Source organism: Neoarius graeffei, chromosome 4 (assembly GCF_027579695.1).
Source record: "Neoarius graeffei isolate fNeoGra1 chromosome 4, fNeoGra1.pri, whole genome shotgun sequence".
Classification (NCBI taxonomy): domain Eukaryota; kingdom Metazoa; phylum Chordata; class Actinopteri; order Siluriformes; family Ariidae; genus Neoarius; species Neoarius graeffei.
In genome coordinates, this window is record NC_083572.1 from 85832517 (window position 1) to 85851534 (window position 19018).

The 19018-nt window shown below is 40.2% G+C and overlaps 1 protein-coding gene across 8 annotated transcripts in view; it reads right to left on the reverse strand.

Annotated features, from left to right (window-relative positions):
- The window catches only part of dnajc6 (DnaJ (Hsp40) homolog, subfamily C, member 6), a 125013-nt gene that overhangs the window by 20414 nt on the left and 85581 nt on the right, over positions 1-19018 (reverse strand). For 7 of the 8 annotated variants that reach the window (XR_009654583.1, XR_009654582.1, XM_060919921.1 and 4 more), the window contains 6 exons: positions 5876-6070; positions 3546-3654; positions 2933-3012; positions 2443-2636; positions 1808-2197; positions 284-430 (listed from right to left, as the gene is read on the reverse strand). Coding sequence is in view for 6 of the 8 variants with exons in the window: in XM_060919921.1 (XP_060775904.1) it covers positions 284-430; positions 1808-2197; positions 2443-2636; positions 2933-3012; positions 3546-3654; positions 5876-6070 (1115 nt within the window). In the remaining 2 variants the exon portion in view is untranslated. The remainder of the gene's footprint in view (positions 1-283; positions 431-1807; positions 2198-2442; positions 2637-2932; positions 3013-3545; positions 3655-5875; positions 6071-19018) is intronic. The other variant, XM_060919919.1, reaches the window with a different exon arrangement.

The window sequence follows — 19018 nt, forward strand, 5'->3', positions numbered from 1 at the left end:
ATTTTGTTCAACTATTCACACAGAACACTTTATTCTTCACTCGTTTCATGCATTGCTGGTCTCAAGCGCATGTAGTAACCTTTAAAAAAAAAAATCACATACTGCCTAGAACATGAACATCTCATCCAGGACAAGCCAAAAATCAACTACAATGACACTACCAAATCAGTGCAATGCAGCCATAAGACTGAGCTACAATCAGTGAGCATATCGTGGAAAAAGCTGCCACAAACACACACACGCACACTGCTGATCCACACACTGACACAGGCGCATGCCTTACCCAAGCCCATGTTCTGCATAGTGGGAGATGGAGAGCGTGCAGCATGCAGGAAAGGCTCTGGCTGCCCCACATTACCTGGTCCCAGGAAGGCCCCCATAAAGTCTTGAGGCTTTGCAGAAGATGGAGCTGACCCAAACAGATCAAAATCTGCAAAAAGTAATAGAAATCGCATCATATCAGCCATCAGATCCAAGTTGGATCTAGTAGGATGTTAGTGTTCATTTTCTGAGTCTAAACAACCTGCTGGTGTAAGTGTAGTTTATTTATTTTAACAATAGACAATAAGGAGCTTAACAGAAACCACATTCTATTCTGGATGACATCCAGAGAGTGAGATTTTTGATAAACAATTTTTTTTTTTTTTAAAGAGTCGAGTGTTTGCTTCTTTAGTCGTGGAGCTACAAAATTAATAAAGCTAGCTAATTGACAGACATCAAACTCCGTACAAAGCTACATAAATCAACAAATGATCTGACTGTCCAAAATGGCCAGCCCTATAACGTTCAGTTGTCATTTTGTTGTTTCTAGCTCTCGGTTGGCTTTGTCTTTTATGATGTTTTCTTGGTATCACTAACTAAATCACCTGTGCTTCAAACACAACTGGCAATTATTACAAATTATGTCAATTGACCAAAGTATTCCCAAAAACAGATGTTCTGTGGATTCAATCAGCATCATCTATTTTCCATTTGCGTTGTACTTACTACCAGAACGTCAAGGGTGTAGTCGCTCATCTGGCCTGCCATCAAAACAGCTATGACGACCAAAACATCAAACAGAACTGAAATGTGACAATGTGAGAAAGGACCAACCTCCACGACAAATTGTTTACAACAGAAACATCAACAAAGGACTAAATTTTGTTCCCCGAGGGAAGATCTACCTAAAACATCAATCAGAACGGAATTCGCATAAGTGAGAGGAGATACAATTCTAGTCAGAAGAAAACGTGTTAAGTTGATCTAATTACTAATTTGTTTGCAAAAAAATTTGACAATACAATGACCAAGTTTCGTGCAGAAGGTCTAGTTCTTTCAAGTAAAACAATCAGAATTGAAATCCATCGAGAACTGAGGGAGGAGACACGATTTAACTGAAAAGAAACAAAATGGTTTATAACAGGAAACTCAACAAACAAATGACAAAGTTTTGTTCCCCGAGGGAAGATCTACCCAAAAACATCAACCAGAACTGGAATCACATGAGAAATGAGAGAGGAGATACAATTCTAGTGAGAGGCCCGGAAAATTCGTTAATTTGGCCTAATTACTAACTCATTAGCAAAAAATTTGACAAAACAACGACCAAGTTTTGTTCGGAGTGATGAGTTCTTTCAAACAAAAACAATCGAAACAGAAATCCGTGAAGAACTGACAGAGGCGATACGATTTAACTGAATTGTGGACGATGGATGCCAAACCATGGCAACAGCTCATCGGGCTTATGACCAGATGAGCTAATAATGATCAAACTCCAGTAAAATCCTACCCTGACAGTTTAAAGAGCTCTACAAAGTGTGCTTACTGTCTGTAGGTTTAGGTGAGGGGCATGGCGAGGTAGAGGAGGCAGTCCTTTTAGGAGTAGACTGGGCAGAGGTGGTGCCACTGGATAACTGAGAGGCTGGAGCTCCAAACAGATCTCCCAGGAGGTCAGTGGCGGTGTTTGTGGTACTAGGCAGCTGTGAGGAAGTTGGAGGAGGCTGAATGTCCCCTCCATCCAGGCCCAGGAGGTCAACGTCCTCAGCAGGTGGAGGGGGAGCAGTAGGCTGAGCCTCGGCTTTACCGGCCCCTTTGGCTTTGTCACCGCTGCCGCTGCTCTGCTGGCTAGAGAGCGAGAGCATGTCATCATCTGAGGGCTCGCTCTCCTCATTCGGGCCCACACGTCCTCCTTGGGCTCCTTGCGCCTGCACTGGATCTAAACAACACACCCACGATAAGGCGATCAATTTCAGACTTAATTCTGATTCACAGTGATTCAGAAATGTCTAGAATGCTCTACGATGTGGGTTTTTATCTCCAGAACTTTTAGGACTTGAGGATCATTTAACAGACTCAGTACTGTTCCAGAGAGAGAGACGTATGCTTGTGAGTGTAAGAATATTTTAATGATTGTACAGTATATTATAGCCATGTAGTTCCAATTTTGTGACCATATGCCACCTGCAACAGCAAGAGCATCCTTGTGTTCCTGGTGGCAGGAGAACAGAATGTTTGGGCTCAGGTCTTTAGTGGGGAACTGTTCCCAGGGTGGCGTGAGGTCTTTCTGCTTCTCTGTGTTTTCCACCTCGATCTCCAGCAGCACTTGGAACAGCTGAGGATACTTGTCTGGAGAATCACACGCATCCAGCTCTGACCTGAACACATGTTTGAGCATTTTTAGATAAAGCTTAGATAGGGTATGAAGTATGTTTTAGATAAATCCACAGCAAAGCATTCAAGAGTGCAAGAGTGGTGGCTCAGGGGTTCGGGTTCTCAGCATGTTATTGGCTTGAGATAAAAGTGCCTGCTCCATGAATGTATGTAAATGGAGAGGATTACAGGGCACCTGACTAAAGTACACATGCAAAACACAAGCATTGACTGAGAAGCAATTTAGCTTCATTTGTGTATTTTTTTAATTAAAATCAGACAGATAAATGCTAAAGCTTACTTCATAAACTTTAAGACTGTTGTGCCGGGGGCAATGAAGCCTGTATGGAACTGAATCTGGAATATCTGCGTGTTGGTCACCTGCAACAAAACAAGCATTTAATTATAGATATTGTAATGACCAGAGCGTTAGTACCTCCGACAACTTCGTTGGAAGAGGTTATGTTTTTGTCTCCGTTTGTTTGTTTGCTCCCAACATAACTCAAAAAGTAGTGAATTGATTTTGACGAAAGGTGAGCCATGGGCCAAGGAACAATTGATTAGGTTTTGACGCAAATCCAGATATGTATGTGGATCCAAGATTTTTTTTTTTTTTGGTCTGTTCCCAACATAACTCAAAAAGTAGTGAACAGATTTTGATGAAATTTGGTGTACAGCTTTAGTATTATCCTGCCTTCAAGTGATTTGATTTTGATGTTGAGAATGTGTAGCTTGGTGGAGTTACACACTCTACCGAGTGCCCTTCTAGTCTTACTAACGTTACACTTTATACCACAACATGGAATTCTTTCAACATTCTTTGAAAATCAAGCTTGACAATGTCTCTGTTGTACAGCATTTCCATCTGAAAATACAGAACAAAACTCAGTCCTTCTTTGATGTCCTGTCCTCACCTTGGCTTGCAGTGCATGGGAGCGCATGTGGTAGGCTGAGATCACGACATCGCCTTGGACACTCACTCCCAGGTTGAAGACCACCTTTCCCTCGTGCACCCTGTACTCCCTGCATGGAAGAGAAAGTCAGGATCATTCACGTAATACTGACTAAACATTACAGGTTGTGTTTTAATGCGGCCACAGATCTGATTTGGTGGTTTAAACAGAACACCGTTAATTTGCTTGCCTGTTAATTACACTGGTCCTGTTTTAGCTCAGTTTCTATTTCAGTGATCAGAAATATGCATTTCTGTTGATGTAGGTGGATAATTATCAATTATTCGCCAAAGGCGAAGTGAATATCAGTAATTATTATACATACAGGCCACTTTTTCCATGGAATAAAAACATGTATTCTATTCCCTTCTAGCAGGTTTATTGATGGCAGGCAATATTATCATATCGCTTATCCTCCATGTATTACGCCACTCTACCCAATGGAGAATGAGCATGCAATAGTGTTATAATATGGCACGGTGTCAAGACAACATGATGTCACACATCGGAGCTCGTGCGAAGATCCAATGGCAAAATTTTTCTGCTGCGCATGCGCACAATAATTTCTTTGTCGGCCGGGAAGGAGAGAAGACGAGGCTAATCCAGTGTTACTGCAAGGATTAAGCACTAAATAAATAAACAGAAAACTGAAACTAAACATGCATTGAACAACCGAAAGGCTACCTAAACTTCGTTAGATATTCTTCATGCATATTTACAAGAGAAAAACATACCAATGGACATCGAACAACTGGAAAAGACACACATCAGAGATGTAAAACTTTCACGCTAGCAAGTGAAAGAGTTTGTTGGAAAAAAGAAAAAAAAAACCACATGACTGCAAGGTTTGCTTCATTAAAAGCGGAAGATTTTAAGAGAATTTTGGCTGCCAGGTCGCTCCATTGTGTGTAGTTGTTGATGTTTATTTAAAAAAATAACTAAGTAAATTACACAGGGAAAATAACAATAATAATAATAATAATATTTGACTTGACTGCGCTAGCATTGGCCTTCGTTAACACTACACCGGCTGGAAGGTAACTGGACTGCCGCACTAACAGCACCAAGTCGCAGGTAAACTAGTGTTGGCCTTTGAGTATGCTGATATGAAGTGTGTGTGCATGTATAATAATAATAATAATAATAATAATAATAATATTGGCTGGCTTCTTTTCATGGTCTATCAGATGTATTCCATTCAGCTAGCATGATATTGAACTCATCTTCAACTCGTGCAATATCATGCTAGCTGAATGGAATATATCGGATACACCACTCAACACCAGCTAATATTATTTAAATAATAACCAAGACAAAGTCGAGGTCATTATTCACCGATATCCACTGAGCCTGAGGCGGATCATTGTTTTAGTATAAATATACCGGTGATCATTTAAAATTTTTTAAAATCATTTAAAAAAAATTTTATTTCAAACTTCGGAAGCGGCATGCAAATGTAAGAACGGTGCGGTACAGACTTGTGTCATTCATCGATGCAGACTCACATAAGACACTGTTTTGAAATCGATAAAATAAAATCACAACTAGACTTTACCTTTGAAAAAGTTTTAGACCAAACTTCATAGCATCTTTAGCGCTTTAGGAACAGCATTTTCTTTCATCATTTGTAATTGTTCCTCACTTATGGTGACAAAGCGATTGGCCACCATTTTACTGAGTCACTCGAGGTGATTACTGAGAAAGTCAGAATTTCTGAACTAATCAGTGCACTCGATTTCCTATAATCACCTCCGTATTTATACTAAATTGTATTTATTGCCGATTGGGACCCTGTTTAGCATAGGTGAAAGTGGTATTGTTTTATTTCAGGCAAAGCTTAAACAGTATTTTAATATCATTATATTGTTTGAACTGACAACTTCATAAACTGATAAATACATCTACCAATACCTGTAATACATTATTAAATTATTAACAGACAGTTCATCTGTGTCTATTAAATGGGAATCACACAGTAATCACATTATTATGACCAGAACATCACATAATTAAATTAATCAGAATGTTGATGACTAACCAGAAAATGGAAAACAACTCAAATTTACTAGAGGTAAACAAGTAAATAATATAAATTCTAATGTTCCACACTTATTTTGTATGTATGCTTTGTTTTGTATGTATGCAAGTATGATAATCCAGATGTAATTATGATCATTACAATTTAATGCCCATAATCACAGCATCAATGCATTCCTAATAGACTAAAGATGCCTCGACACCTAGTGTGTTGAAAGGTTCTGCATGCAGCCAAATGTTTTTGTCTGACGTACCTCATCCTCTCATACTCCTGTGCGGTGGAGAAGATTTTTGTCTCGCCAATCAGGACATCGCAAAAAGGTCGACAGCCACTGCGCTGTTTGTTGAAGCAGGGTATAGGATTCATCGTGACTGCTTTGATTATTAGTGGTTTGGAGTGGGGCAAAGTGGGCTTCTCTGAAACCATGCTACACACGTAGCCTACGTACCTGACCAAACACACACACACACACACACAAAAACAACCACAGGTACATCAGTCTGGAAATAGTTTGAGTGTCAGGTCAACAGGACTAATAAATGATGCATAAAAATCTAAGTATCCATCACGGGCGATTGCTCTAAGACAACGAGGGAGGCTCAGCCTCCTCTAAAAATGACGAACATCGTGTAGGATGAATTGCGCTAGGCTTATGTTATAGCCGACCTTATAACATTGCTATTTCAGATCCAGAATCATAGAAATACATGTGCTCAACCCACTACAGTGCGAAATCATTCCCTTATAACTTTAATGTGTGCGTGAGTTTTTCCTCCTCGTGACAGCGCGATGCAGCGCAGCCTCAGTGGACTTCAATGGCATTTGGGAGCTATGCGCTTTTCAATATCAAAATGCAAGACGATTATTGGACAAATACTGCGAAAACGCCCGCCCACGGAGTCTCACGGACTCCCAGCCTCAGTGGACTTCAATGGCATTTGGGAGCTCTGCGCTTTTCAATCTCAAAATGCAAGACGGTTATTGGACAAATACTGCGAAAACGCCCGCCCACGGACTCCGAGCCGTACAGTGGGAGGGACATGGCAGTTTCCGCGAGGAGACTGGTGATTGGTGAAAGCGGCCGGATATTTTCTTTGACTGACAGCTCGTTTCAAATATAAACAGGCAGCGGTGAATTTCAGTTCAGTCCCATGCGGATTCGCAAGTGCTGTGGTGTATTGTAAGAGATCAGCTTACATTTCGATTTCATTCATTACATACGGTTTCTACCAGCTTTTTTAGTTTGTATATATTTTCATTGTAAATAAAGTATAAATATAGTGTTGTCAAGTTTGCTATCTTAGTTCCAGAAATTTCGTTTATTTAAGTGACTGAACTTGAACTTGAGGGGGCTAGTCAGCTAGCAAGAAAGCTGCGCACGGATGCCAAGCGTTGCTGATTTAATTTTGGCGAAGCCATTTGCCAGTCTTCCTTTCGAGGAAAAAATTAAAATTAAAGCCGCAAGCGGCCTCGATGGGCCCTCGCACCAGCGGCCAAGGGGGGCGGGGGCATGCGTCCCCGCGAAACACCTTCCACAACTTCTTCGGCAAGAGACATTACTCCTGCAATGGCGACAAAGCACAGAATTGGACACATGGCAACGATAGGGTCTCGCACTGTACGGTGCTCGGGCCCTAATAATAATAGCGCCCCAATAAGGGTCTTGTAAAGAGTTTGCTTGCCAAGTTTGACAAATCAGAAGCTGCAATATCATTTCTGCCATAACCAGCACCCCCAGGGGCGAAAGTGCACAAAATTTGGCGTACATGTCAGGTGAGCTATGAAGAGTTTGCGTATGAAGTTTGATGACAATTGAGTAAATAGAAGATGAGATATAGATTTTTGAAGAATAAAATTTTTGGTTTTTCCCATGTCAGTAGGTGGCGCTATGCTGTACATGAGCGATTATGAGTTGGAAAAATAAGTGTCTACAACAGCAACGCACTATCACAAGGTAGTGGTGTGAAGGAAAAGCATTATGGAATTATTTACCAAAAACCCGTTTTGGAGCAATTGCGACGGCCAAAAAACAGCGCCCCCCATGGACGAAAATTCCCAAAATGTGGTATACATGACATGGGAGGTAGTAAGAGGGTGGCCGTGAAGTTTGACCAAATTTGAGGAAAGATTGGAATTTTTGCCCAAAAATAGCGCCCCCAGTGGCGAAATATCACAGAAAGTGGGTAACATGTCAGAAGCCCAATGAGTGATCTGCGTGTGAAGTATGAGCAGTTTTGAGCAAGTAGAAGATTTGTTATGAATTTTTAAGCATGTAAAATTTTGCATTGAAAATTGATTGACGTAAAACTTCTGAACGGTTTAGCTACGTGAAACGTATTTAGGAACTTTTGTCAGCCATGTCTGTAGATGATGTCTATCAATTTTGGTGACATTCCCATGAACGGTCTAGGAGGAGTTGCGCCGTCTTCGTGGCCATGCATTTCGCACAAAAGTGAAATTACCTCACTTCCTGTTGGGCGTGGCTAATGCATTGGCATTACATTTTTGTCCGGCTTAGTGAGATACATATGCGTACCAAATGGCATACCACTACTACAAACTACATGGCAACCAGGCACCTTAATGCGGGAGGCCAAAATCACAACGAGTTAGGGGGCGCTGTAGAGGCCCTGAGGCCCGCCTGGATCTGAGCTTCTGGTTCTCAGTAGCGGTGGCAGTCTAAGAAAAAGGAGCCAAACTTCGTGCGTTGTCGACCATGGCAAGCGCCCCAATAAGGGTCTTGTAAAGAGTTTGCTTGGCAAGTTTGACAAATCAGAAGCTGCAATATCATTTTCGCCATAACCAGCACCCCCAGGGGCGAAAGTGCACAAAATTTGGCGTAGACGTCAGGTGAGCTATGAAGAGTTTGCGTATGAAGTTTGATGACAATTGAGTAAATAGAAGATGAGATATAGATTTTTGAAGAATAAAGTTTTTGGTTTTTCCCATGTCAGTAGGTGGCGCTATGCTGTACATGAGCGATTATGAGTTGGAAAAATAAGTGTCTACAACAGCAACGTACTATCACAAGGTAGTGGTGTGAAGGAAAAGCATTATGGAATTATTTACCAAAAACCCGTTTTGGAGCAATTGCGTCGGCCAAAAACAGCGCCCCCCATGGACGAAAATTCCCAAAACGTGGTATACATGACATGGGAGGTAGTAAGAGGGTGGCCGTGAAGTTTGACCAAATTTGAGGAAAGATTGGATTTTTTGCCCAAAAATAGCGCCCCCAGTGGCGAAATATCACAGAAATTGGGTAACATGTCCGAAGCCCAATGAGTGATTTGCATGTGAAGTATGAGCCGTTTTGAGCAATCAGAAGATTTGTTATGAATTTTTAAGCATGTAAAATTTTGCATCGAAAATTGATTGACGTATAACTTCCGAACGGTTTATCCTACGTGAAACGTATTTAGTAATTTTTGTCAGCCATGTCTGTAGATGATGTGTATCAATTTTGGTGACATTCCCATGAACGGTCTAGGAGGAGTTGCGCCGTCTTCGTGGCCATGCATTTCGCACAAAAGTGAAATTACCTCACTTCCTGTTGGGTGTGGCTAATGCATTGGCATTACATTTTTGTCCGGCTTAGTGAGATACATACGCGTACCAAATGGCATGCCACTACTACAAACTACATGGCACCCAGGCACCTTAATGCGGGAGGCCAAAATCACAACGACTTAGGGGGCGCTATAGAGGCCCTGAGCCCCGGCCAAGTTTGGGCTTTTGGTTCTGAGTAGCGGTGGCAATTCTCGGAACTGGTGCCAAATTTCGTGCGTTTTCGCCCATGGCAAGCGCCCCGAAAATGGCCCAACAGCGGAGAAAAATAAAGAAGAAGACGGAAGAATAATAATAGTGAACTTTTACAAGAACAGTAGGGCCTTCGCCCATAGGGCTCGGGCCCTAATTAAAGAGCAGGGTAGACCAACGCCTCAGATTGACTTGGTGAAAAAGGTAGGGAATAATACTCGTTCCTTTCAGCTCTCCTGGTACGAGAAAGTGAATTGGCTAACAGCAAGTGACCCACATCAACAACAGTAAATAGGCTACTTTAGTAATATGTCATGGATGGACCAAAAATATAGAATCTATTTAAAATGTTTATGCTGAGTATATTATATTGGAATATATATTTCTCTGGATATGAATTAAACACAGCTACAATTTGGAAAACATTTTTAAACAAAAACACAGCCGAGAACATTTCGCACTACAGACCTGGATTAAAAGTGAAGGGTTATCAAAATTGTCAATAAAACATTTCTCAGTCAAAATAAGTAAAATATAGGGAAAGTGTCATTGAATGAAATGTGTGGCACCCAGCTCTACTGCTGAGGTTCCTGACAAAGAGCTGCTTTCAATAATGATCAATTTTTAAACAACATGCCACAATTTTAAAATATAAAATGTTAAAATATACCCCTCCCCCCCAACACCACCATCATGTATATTGGACAGTAGGCTAATGGGCCAAAAGAACCTGTTATTTCACAGTTTGTGACACTGCCAACAATCAGCCAGATCAGAGGCAAGAGTATGGGCAAAATTGATGTGTTTTTTCTTTTAAAATCTGGAAATATCGTAACCGACCAGCCTCCCCTGTTTGAAAGACTACCAGCCGCCACTGGTATCCATATATATATATATTATACACACACACAGTGGCATGCAAAAGTTTGGGCACCCTAACTGAAAATGTCTGTTACTGTGAATATTTAAGTGAGCAGAAGATGAACTGATCACCAAAAGGCATAAAGGTAAAGACGACACATTTGTTTTCAGTGTTTTCTGCAAGATGTGTGTATTATTTTTGTTTTGTACAATTGGAGAGTGAAAAAAGAAAAGGAACACCATGCGAAAGTTTGGGCACCCCAATACATTTGAGTTCTCAGGTAACTTTTACCAAGGTTCCAGACCTTAATTAGCTTATTGAGCTGTGGCTTGTTCAAATTCTTCATTAGGAAAGGTCAGATGATGCAGATTTCAAAGCTGTATAAATTCTCTGACTCCTCAAAATTGTCCCGAAAATCAACAGCCATGGGCTCCTCTAAGCAACTCCCTCGCATTCTGAATAATAAAATAATTGATGCTCACAAAGCAGGAGAAGGCTACAAGAACGTAGCAAAGTGTTTTCAGGTAGCTGTTTCCTCAGATCGTAATGTTATTAAGAAATGGCAGTTAACAGAAACAGTGGAGCTCAAGGTGAGGTCTGGAAGATGAAGAAAACTTTCTGAAAGAACTGCTCATTGGATTGCTAGAAAGGCAAATAAAAACCCCTGTTTGACTGCAAAAGACCTTCAGAAAGATTTAGCAGACCCTGGAGTGGTGGTGCACCGTTCTACTATGCAGCGACACCTGAACAAATATGACCTCCGTGGAAGAGTCATCAGAAGAAAACCGTTCCTGCGTCCTAGCCACAAAATTCAGCGTCTGAAGTTTGCAAATGAACATCTAAATAAGCCTGATGCATTTTGGAAACAAGTCCTGTGGACTGATGAAATCAAAATAAAACTTTTTGACCACAATATGCAAAAGGTATATTTGGAGAAAAAAGGGTGCCAAATTCCAGGAAAAGAACACCTCTCCAACTCTGAAGCATGGGTGTGGATCGATCATGCTTTGGGGTTGTGTTGCAGCCAGTGGCACAGGGCACGTTTCATTGGTCGAGGGAAGCATGGATTCGAATAAATACCAGCAAACTCTGGAAGCAAAAATCACACCATCTGTAAAAAAAAAGTTGAAGTTAAAAAGAGGATGGGTCCTACAATAAGACGATGATCCAAAACACACCTCAAAATCTACAATGGAATACCTCAAGAGGCGCAAGCTGAAGGTTTTGCCCTGGCCCTCACAGTCCCCTGACCTAAACATCATTGAAAATCTGTGGATAGATCTCAAAAGAGCAGTGTATGCAAGACAGCCCAAGAAACTTGTAGAGCTGGAAGCCTTTTGCAAGGACGAATGTGCGAAAATCCCCCAGGTAAGAACTGAAAGATTATTAGCTGGCTACAAAAAGTGCTTACAAGCTGTGATACTTGCCAAAGGGGGTGTTACTAGGTACTAACCATGCAGGGTGCCCAAACTTTTGCTTCGGGCCCTTTTCCTTTTTTGTCATTTTGAAAAGATAAAAGAGAAAAATAAAAAATTGTTTTTGCTTAAAATATAAAGGGAATGAGTCATCTTTAACTTTATGCCTTTTGGAGATCATTTCATCTTCAACTTGCTTAACTATTCACAATAACGGCAATTTTGATTAGGGGTGCCCAAACTTTTGCATACCACTGTGTGTATATTACACACACACACACACACATACACACAAGTGCATCTCAAAAAATTAGAATACCGTGAAAAAGTTCCTTTTTTTTCATAATTTAATTCAAAAAGGTAAATTTTCATATATTCTATTCATTACATGTAAAGTGAAATATTTAAAGCCTTTTTGTTTTAATTTTGATGATTATGGCTTATAGAGATCTTGCAGTCACGTGACCGGAAAGTACACAGCCGCCATCTTGTCGGTAAAAAACACAGCTGAATACTGCTGCACTCGTGTACAGAATGGATCAATTTCAACCGACGGACTACACGGCTCATTTTTCTAATGAACAGATAACTAGATATATGTCTAAAATAAACGATCTACAGATTAGTGACCCTTATCGATTACCAGACGTAGTTTTCACGACCGTGTCAGTGGATGTTTAACTGCCAGCGGAATACCCAGACGTGTATAATTACCTCATTAACTTTCCCTCGCTGTTCAGTGGTGAAGCACTGCGTGCTTATAAATCTCTGGACAGTTATCTTTACAGAAATTCAGGATTTGTCAGTGACTCAGATGTGGCATCTTGTAAACAAGAAAATAACTATCCTCATTGGATGGGTAAGTCACTTAAGTATTGAGTATAGCACTGACCAGCCGATTATAGAATAGAATAAGGTAATTCAAGCTGTAATTCCAAATCGTCCGTCTTGTTTACCATGGATCTGGCGTTGGAGAGATAGAGGCTTAGCAGTGGAGATTTGAGTGGCTGTTTTCTGAGCTTAGTCAACAGGCCGGCTCTGCCTGCAGCCTCGCTTTTGCTTCCGCTCCCGGCGCCGCCTCCTTCGCTTTGCTTCTGATAACAATCCACGGAGACCCCGCTGGATTCGCTATCTTGTCCGGAATGTTGTGCATGAGATTGAAATCGCTACAAACCGTCATTTTCTGCTGGAAACCAATGTCCAGTAAGTCCATACGGTTGTAGTGGATATTGAAGTCCGGTACAGACGCACAACACGCAAAAATACACACAAAAAACATAAAAAACGTGCACAGGTAGGGAGAGCTTGTAGCCGCAGCCATTGTAGTAGAATTGTATATAGTAGGGTTTTCCAGAAGAAAAGGTAGAAGTAGAAGCAGAAGTAGAACTAGAAGGCGGAAAATGGCGTTTGACCGACAAGATGGCGTCTGCACAATCTGGATCGGCTGTGACGTCACATGCAAGTGCTCCATAGCTCATGAAAATCAGAAATCCAGTATAATCAAATTATTAGAATATTCCCTAAGATCAATCAAAAAAAGGATTTACAATACAGAAAATGTCCAACTTCTGAAAAGTATATTCATTTATACACTCAATACTTGGTTGGGGCTCCTTTACCATGAATTACTGTATCAATGCGGTGTGGCATGGAGGTGATCAGTCTGTGGCACTGCTGAGGTGTTATTGGAGCCCAGGTTGCTTTGATAGTGGCCTTCAGCGTATCTGTATTTTTGGGTTGGGTGTTTCTCATCTTCCTCTTGACAATACCCCATAGATTCTCTATGGGGTTCAGGTCAGGCAAGTTGGCTGGCCAATCAAACACAGTAATATCATGGTCAGCAAACCATTTGGTAGTAGTTTTGGCACTGTGGGTAGGTGCTAAGTCCTGCTGGAAAAGGAAATCAGCATCTCCAAAAAGCTCGTCAGCAAATGGAAGCATGAAGTGCTCTAAAATCTCCTCGTAGATGGCTGTGTTGACTTTGGACTTGATAAAATACAGTGGACCAACACCAGCAGATGACATGGCACCCCAAATCATCACAGACTGTGGAAACTTCACACTGGGCTTCAAACATCTTGGATTCTGTGCCTCTCCACTCTTCCTCCAGACTCTAGAACCGTGATTTCCAAATTAAATGCAAAATGTCCTTTCATCTGAAAAGAGGACTTTGGACCACTGAGCAACAGTCCATTTCTTTCTCTCCTTAGCCCAGATAAGACACTTCTGACATTGTCTCTGGCTCAGGAGTAGCTTGATATTAGGAATGCGAAAGTTGTATCCCCTTTCTTGAAGATGTCCGTTTGTGATGGGTCTTGATACACTGACACCAGCCTCAGTCCACTCCTTGTGAAGCTCTCCCAAGTTCTTGAATCAACTTTTCTTGACAATCCTCTCAAGACTGCGGCCATCCCTGTTGCTTGTGCACCTTTTCCAGCCACCCTTTTCAGCAATGACCTTTTGTGGCTTACCCTCCTTGTGGAGGGCATCAGTGATCATTTTCTGGACAACAGTCAAGTCAGCAGTCTTCCCCATGATTGTGGTTGTGTGTACTGAACTAGACCAAGAGATACACTGTGTTCATACTGTTTTACTCAAACTCGAAATGAAATATTCTAATATTTTGAGATTTTTTTTTTTATGTTTTTGTACTGTATGCCATACTGATTAAAATTAAAATAGAAAAATGCTTGAACAGTCGCTGTTCTTTTACCACCGCCGTTATTCTCATTTTTCGGGTGTGTTCTTGATTTTTCCATTGTGTCCTATTAGTTTATGTGTAATGAGTCTATAATATATAACATTTTCACTTTCTTAAATGACTGATGGAAAATATTGAACTTTTTCACAATATTCTAATTTTTTTGAGATGCACTAGTGTATATATATATATATATATATATATATATATATATATATATATATATATATATGTGTGTGTGTGTGTGTCTGAGTGATATATATGGGTCTGTCTCAGAAACTGGGTCCTGTGGGGGTACCCCACTAAATATACTCTGTCAATAAACTATACGGTTTTGAATGGTGATGTTGGTTTTAATTTGAAATAAAATGAAAGAAATAATACAGATAAAACTAAATCTTTGATGTGAATACTCTATTGAGAATTTGGCAAAAATTCTGCAAATTTGTGGAAAAATGGCAGCTTGAACTGGGACATGATAAATGGTTGCCTATATCGCGTTCCCTTAAAAAGGTTGTAGTCCACTGAAAAGTCTACAGTTATCACTAATTGTATTTTAAGTTGTAACTTTATACACCTAAGGATTGGTGTGCTCACAGAATAATCATAACCGTAATAAAACATCATGCAAAATATTTGATCACCGTCGTAACTCCATTTTCCGCAAACCCAAAACCAATACGATCGTGTGTTTTGATCTAAACGGAAAGCCTCAGGGTCAAGGTCACGACCTCACCAAAAGTAGTAACTTAATCACTACGGCATATAAAAATTTAGTTATAAATCTGCGATTTTGTTTTTTAAAACAAAAGCTGAAAGTTAGGTATAGAATATGTTTCTTACAGAATATGTTACGATGATAGCTGGTCTTGTATGAATTTCTGAGCTATAAAATGAGTCGTGGTCTATTTTTTACCGTAGCGTGTTATTTGTGTGCGGGGAAGGACACACATTAACAATTTGCATGTGTAGAATTGAATTTTCCACTCCAACAGTTAGAAGTTGATCGTGCTTCCATTTGCGGTCTTTCTGTTACGCGGGTGATCTGTTCGGGCATTATCGCTGAAAAGGTGAGTTTTGACAGTTTTATTTTGTTTTAGTCTTGCAGTATAAGGCAATAGAATGTTTCTTTTTCATCTTACTTTCATATTTCGTAGTGTTTGCATATTTTGGCCAATATTTTGCAACCATGGTCAATTTAGATCGAACTTTTGATAGAATCTATGGCCAGTCATTTTGCCCCGCCCCCGCCTCGCGCTCCATCCGGTGCGGTAGTGATGTCCCGTTGCTCGCGCGCCGCAGCAGAGACCCACGCGACCTTCAGCCGGTACAGTCGCTGTTCTTTTACCACCGCCGTTATTCTCATCTTTCCGGTGTGTTCTTGATTTTTCCATTGTGTCCTATTTCACCATATCAAATACCCAAAATGTTTTATATTATTCATATTTAAGTGAATAATCAATTCAGTCATCATAACTTGGCATTTTTAACCCAAGCAATCAAAAAGAGGAAATTTATTCAATATTTTCACTCATCTGTGAAGGAGGGGCTTTAATTCTTCATGATGGAGTTATTTAATATGTAAATCAATTTTACAAAAAGCATTTGAATTTAGACACACGTGTGTGTATTCATATATACACACACACACACACACACACACACACACACACACACGTGTGTGTATTTTATTATATAACAGTTGTCAAAAGAGCACAAATTAAAGATTTTAAAACAAAAAACAGACTCTCTCAGTGCTTTTGTTACATATAAACATATCATGGTCCAATTCAGTAATTATTAGTCATGCTTCTCAGACAACATTTAGCCACAAAGACCTTTAAAATGCTAAGAGTGTGTTACAACTCGAAGTAAAAGCCCAAAAATTCTTTGATTTTTTTTCTAGTGAATTTTTTGTGACATATACAAGCTAGCATTTAACTAGCAAAAACACTATCCATGAGCTGGTCAGTGATTGTCTCTGTAATGGGAAAAAATTTAATATGCAATTTTTACATTTACTTGTATTGAACTGCTGCAGTGACTACTGGACAACTGCAACATGCAACGCTATCCAGCGAATTTTATTTTGCTGCAAGTTTGTATTGCTCCCAAACTAAATTTCAAAGCAAGCTAGCATTAATTATCAGACATTAGCAAAACAAAATATCATTCAGTTTATTTCTTTTAAGTTATATAAGTAAAACAGCCAAGTGACCTTTTGTGCAAACATAGCGAACCTTGTTGGTGATTGTAACCTATAGAGGACTTTCACTGATGTCACAGATTTTTGTTTTTCACGCAGCGTCCACCATATTGCTGGGTAAACAAAGAAACAGCAGCGACAGTTAATAAAGAAAATCGAGTCAGTATGAGCTCTCTGAAATGACTGAAAAATTATTTTATACTAGCAGATCACGTTACATCCAAAAGCTGAAACATGCAGGCATCAAAAGATCCATATAATTTACCCACAAATGTATTTATTCCACTTGAAAAGGGAATTTATTCCACTTGCAAACCAACTACCGGATTTGGGACACTACAACATCCGGAACTATTTAGTATTTAGACTTGTAAATACACAGAAGATGCTAAAGGCCAGAGCCGGCCCGTGGCATAGGCAATATAGGCAAATGCTAAGGGCGCTGCGTCCATCCAGGGGCGCAGAAACGGGTGGAGAAAAATCATGACTTCCACTATTCTGAAAACGAGTCAGCATTATAATGTCTTAGCCTAATTTAATTGTACAGCAAAGCATGTAGTCAGGGTGCGATTTGTCAAAAAAAGCGGGGTGGGGTGGGGTGGGGTGGTGGTTGTTAATCATGAAACAATAAGCGCTCAACAGTGGTTTGCCCTGTCTATAGTGTGTCTTTGGGTGCGCATCCGCGGCTATTCTCTGTTTTGGTCATATAATCATAGCCGGCGATTGCTATAGGCGACCTAGGCAATTGCCTAGAGCGCAAAGTGTGCACAGGGGCGCCAAGGGCGACCAAAACCCCACCAAAAAGGAGGGATGGAGTTATTGAATGGAGATGTTACCAAGTGCATCAGTGGTGTACAGTGTTTTCAACCACTGTGCTGCCGAACTCTAGTACCGCGGAACACTAGTGTGCCGTGAGAGATCACCAAGTGTACCATGGAAAATTATAGAATGACTGTATATTGTAAATATTGGCAACAGCGTTTTAGTTTCAGTCAACATTTTCTATTGGTCATGTGCCTTGAGATTTTTTCATTGAAAAAAGTGCGCCCTGGCTCAAAAAGGTTGAAAAACAAGTGTAACCTACGCAGTAGTGGTTGGTGATTTCCTTATGCCTACTAAAAATGCACAATGATAGGTTATAAGGGGGGCGGGGGGAGCGGTGTTCATCGGGGAATGAGAATGGCTATCCACTGCAAAAAGTAGCCCAGACTACAAGTGCTTAAATGAAGAAATCCAAACTCTCGGGTGCGCAAGGGCGCAAACGAAGGCTACAGGAAGAAACAAATAGAGCCAAGTATAGAGGTAAGTCTGATCTAATCTCTCATATCAACCATTATAGTGGCAAATTAATATTTTAGACGCCTGAATCAATGTCTGCCTAGCTAACTAGATGCAAACAGCAATAGACTTCAATAACAAAGTACCCATAATAGCACTTTGGTTTGAAAATACAGCCCACTGATGTCCTAACAGGGTGCTTAAGTTTGCACAATTTAGAAATGTAGAATTTTTTATTCATTTAATTTGTTAATTCTTCAGAGATGACTTAACTTTTAATAGCAAAAAAGACACTAAAAATAATTTCTTGTTTATTGCCCATGCACTACACTTTGAACAGGGTGCGGAAGAGTTTTTGCCCATTATATGGAGATATGTATTGAATTTGTGTGGTCATTTTACTTTGTGACACTTTATGTTAATAATGATAACAATAATAACAATAATGAAAAAGATAAAAATGACTTCTTGTTTATTGTCCATGCACCGTACATTGTTTAATAGTAATAGAATAGAGTGATTAGATTAAAGTGTTATTTAGATGTTATTAGAGGGTTTTTTTTCTTGGGGGCGCCAAAACTCAATCTCGCCTAGGGCAGCCAAAGACCTAGAGCCGGCCCTGCTAAAGGCAGACAAAAGTAGAGATGCCTACCGATATTTCGAGGCAGGTTTCATGCCGGAATGTTATGGGAAATTCCAAATAAAGAAAAATATTATGACAAAAGGTAAGCTCAAGGGTGGACTTCTAATAATAATAATAATAAAACAAGCCAGGGCCTAGATCTAGCATATTTTATGGTGTTTAGCTGAATTTACATCAGTACATAAACATGCTGCTCATCGAGCCAAGCATTAGGTCGAATAAAATATATCACATCCAAAGCCCACATCCAGATCTATATATTTTAGTGTTACACAGAGCTTTCACACTAACTGGATATAAAATGTTCTCCACGCAAATGGGAATACTTTATCATCCAGTCTTCCTGTTTAACTGCAGCTCGCCATTTTTCTCGGCTTTCTGGGTTCGCTGGGAAGCAGTGAAAAGTTAAACCAAGCTTATCTCCACGTCTATCATTACATCCAAAAGCACTACAGGTCTCTGTGTTGTTCTTTTAGATGGAACTTCTACAAGTTTATCTGTAGAGGTTTACTGAATTTGGCTTACAATCACTCGT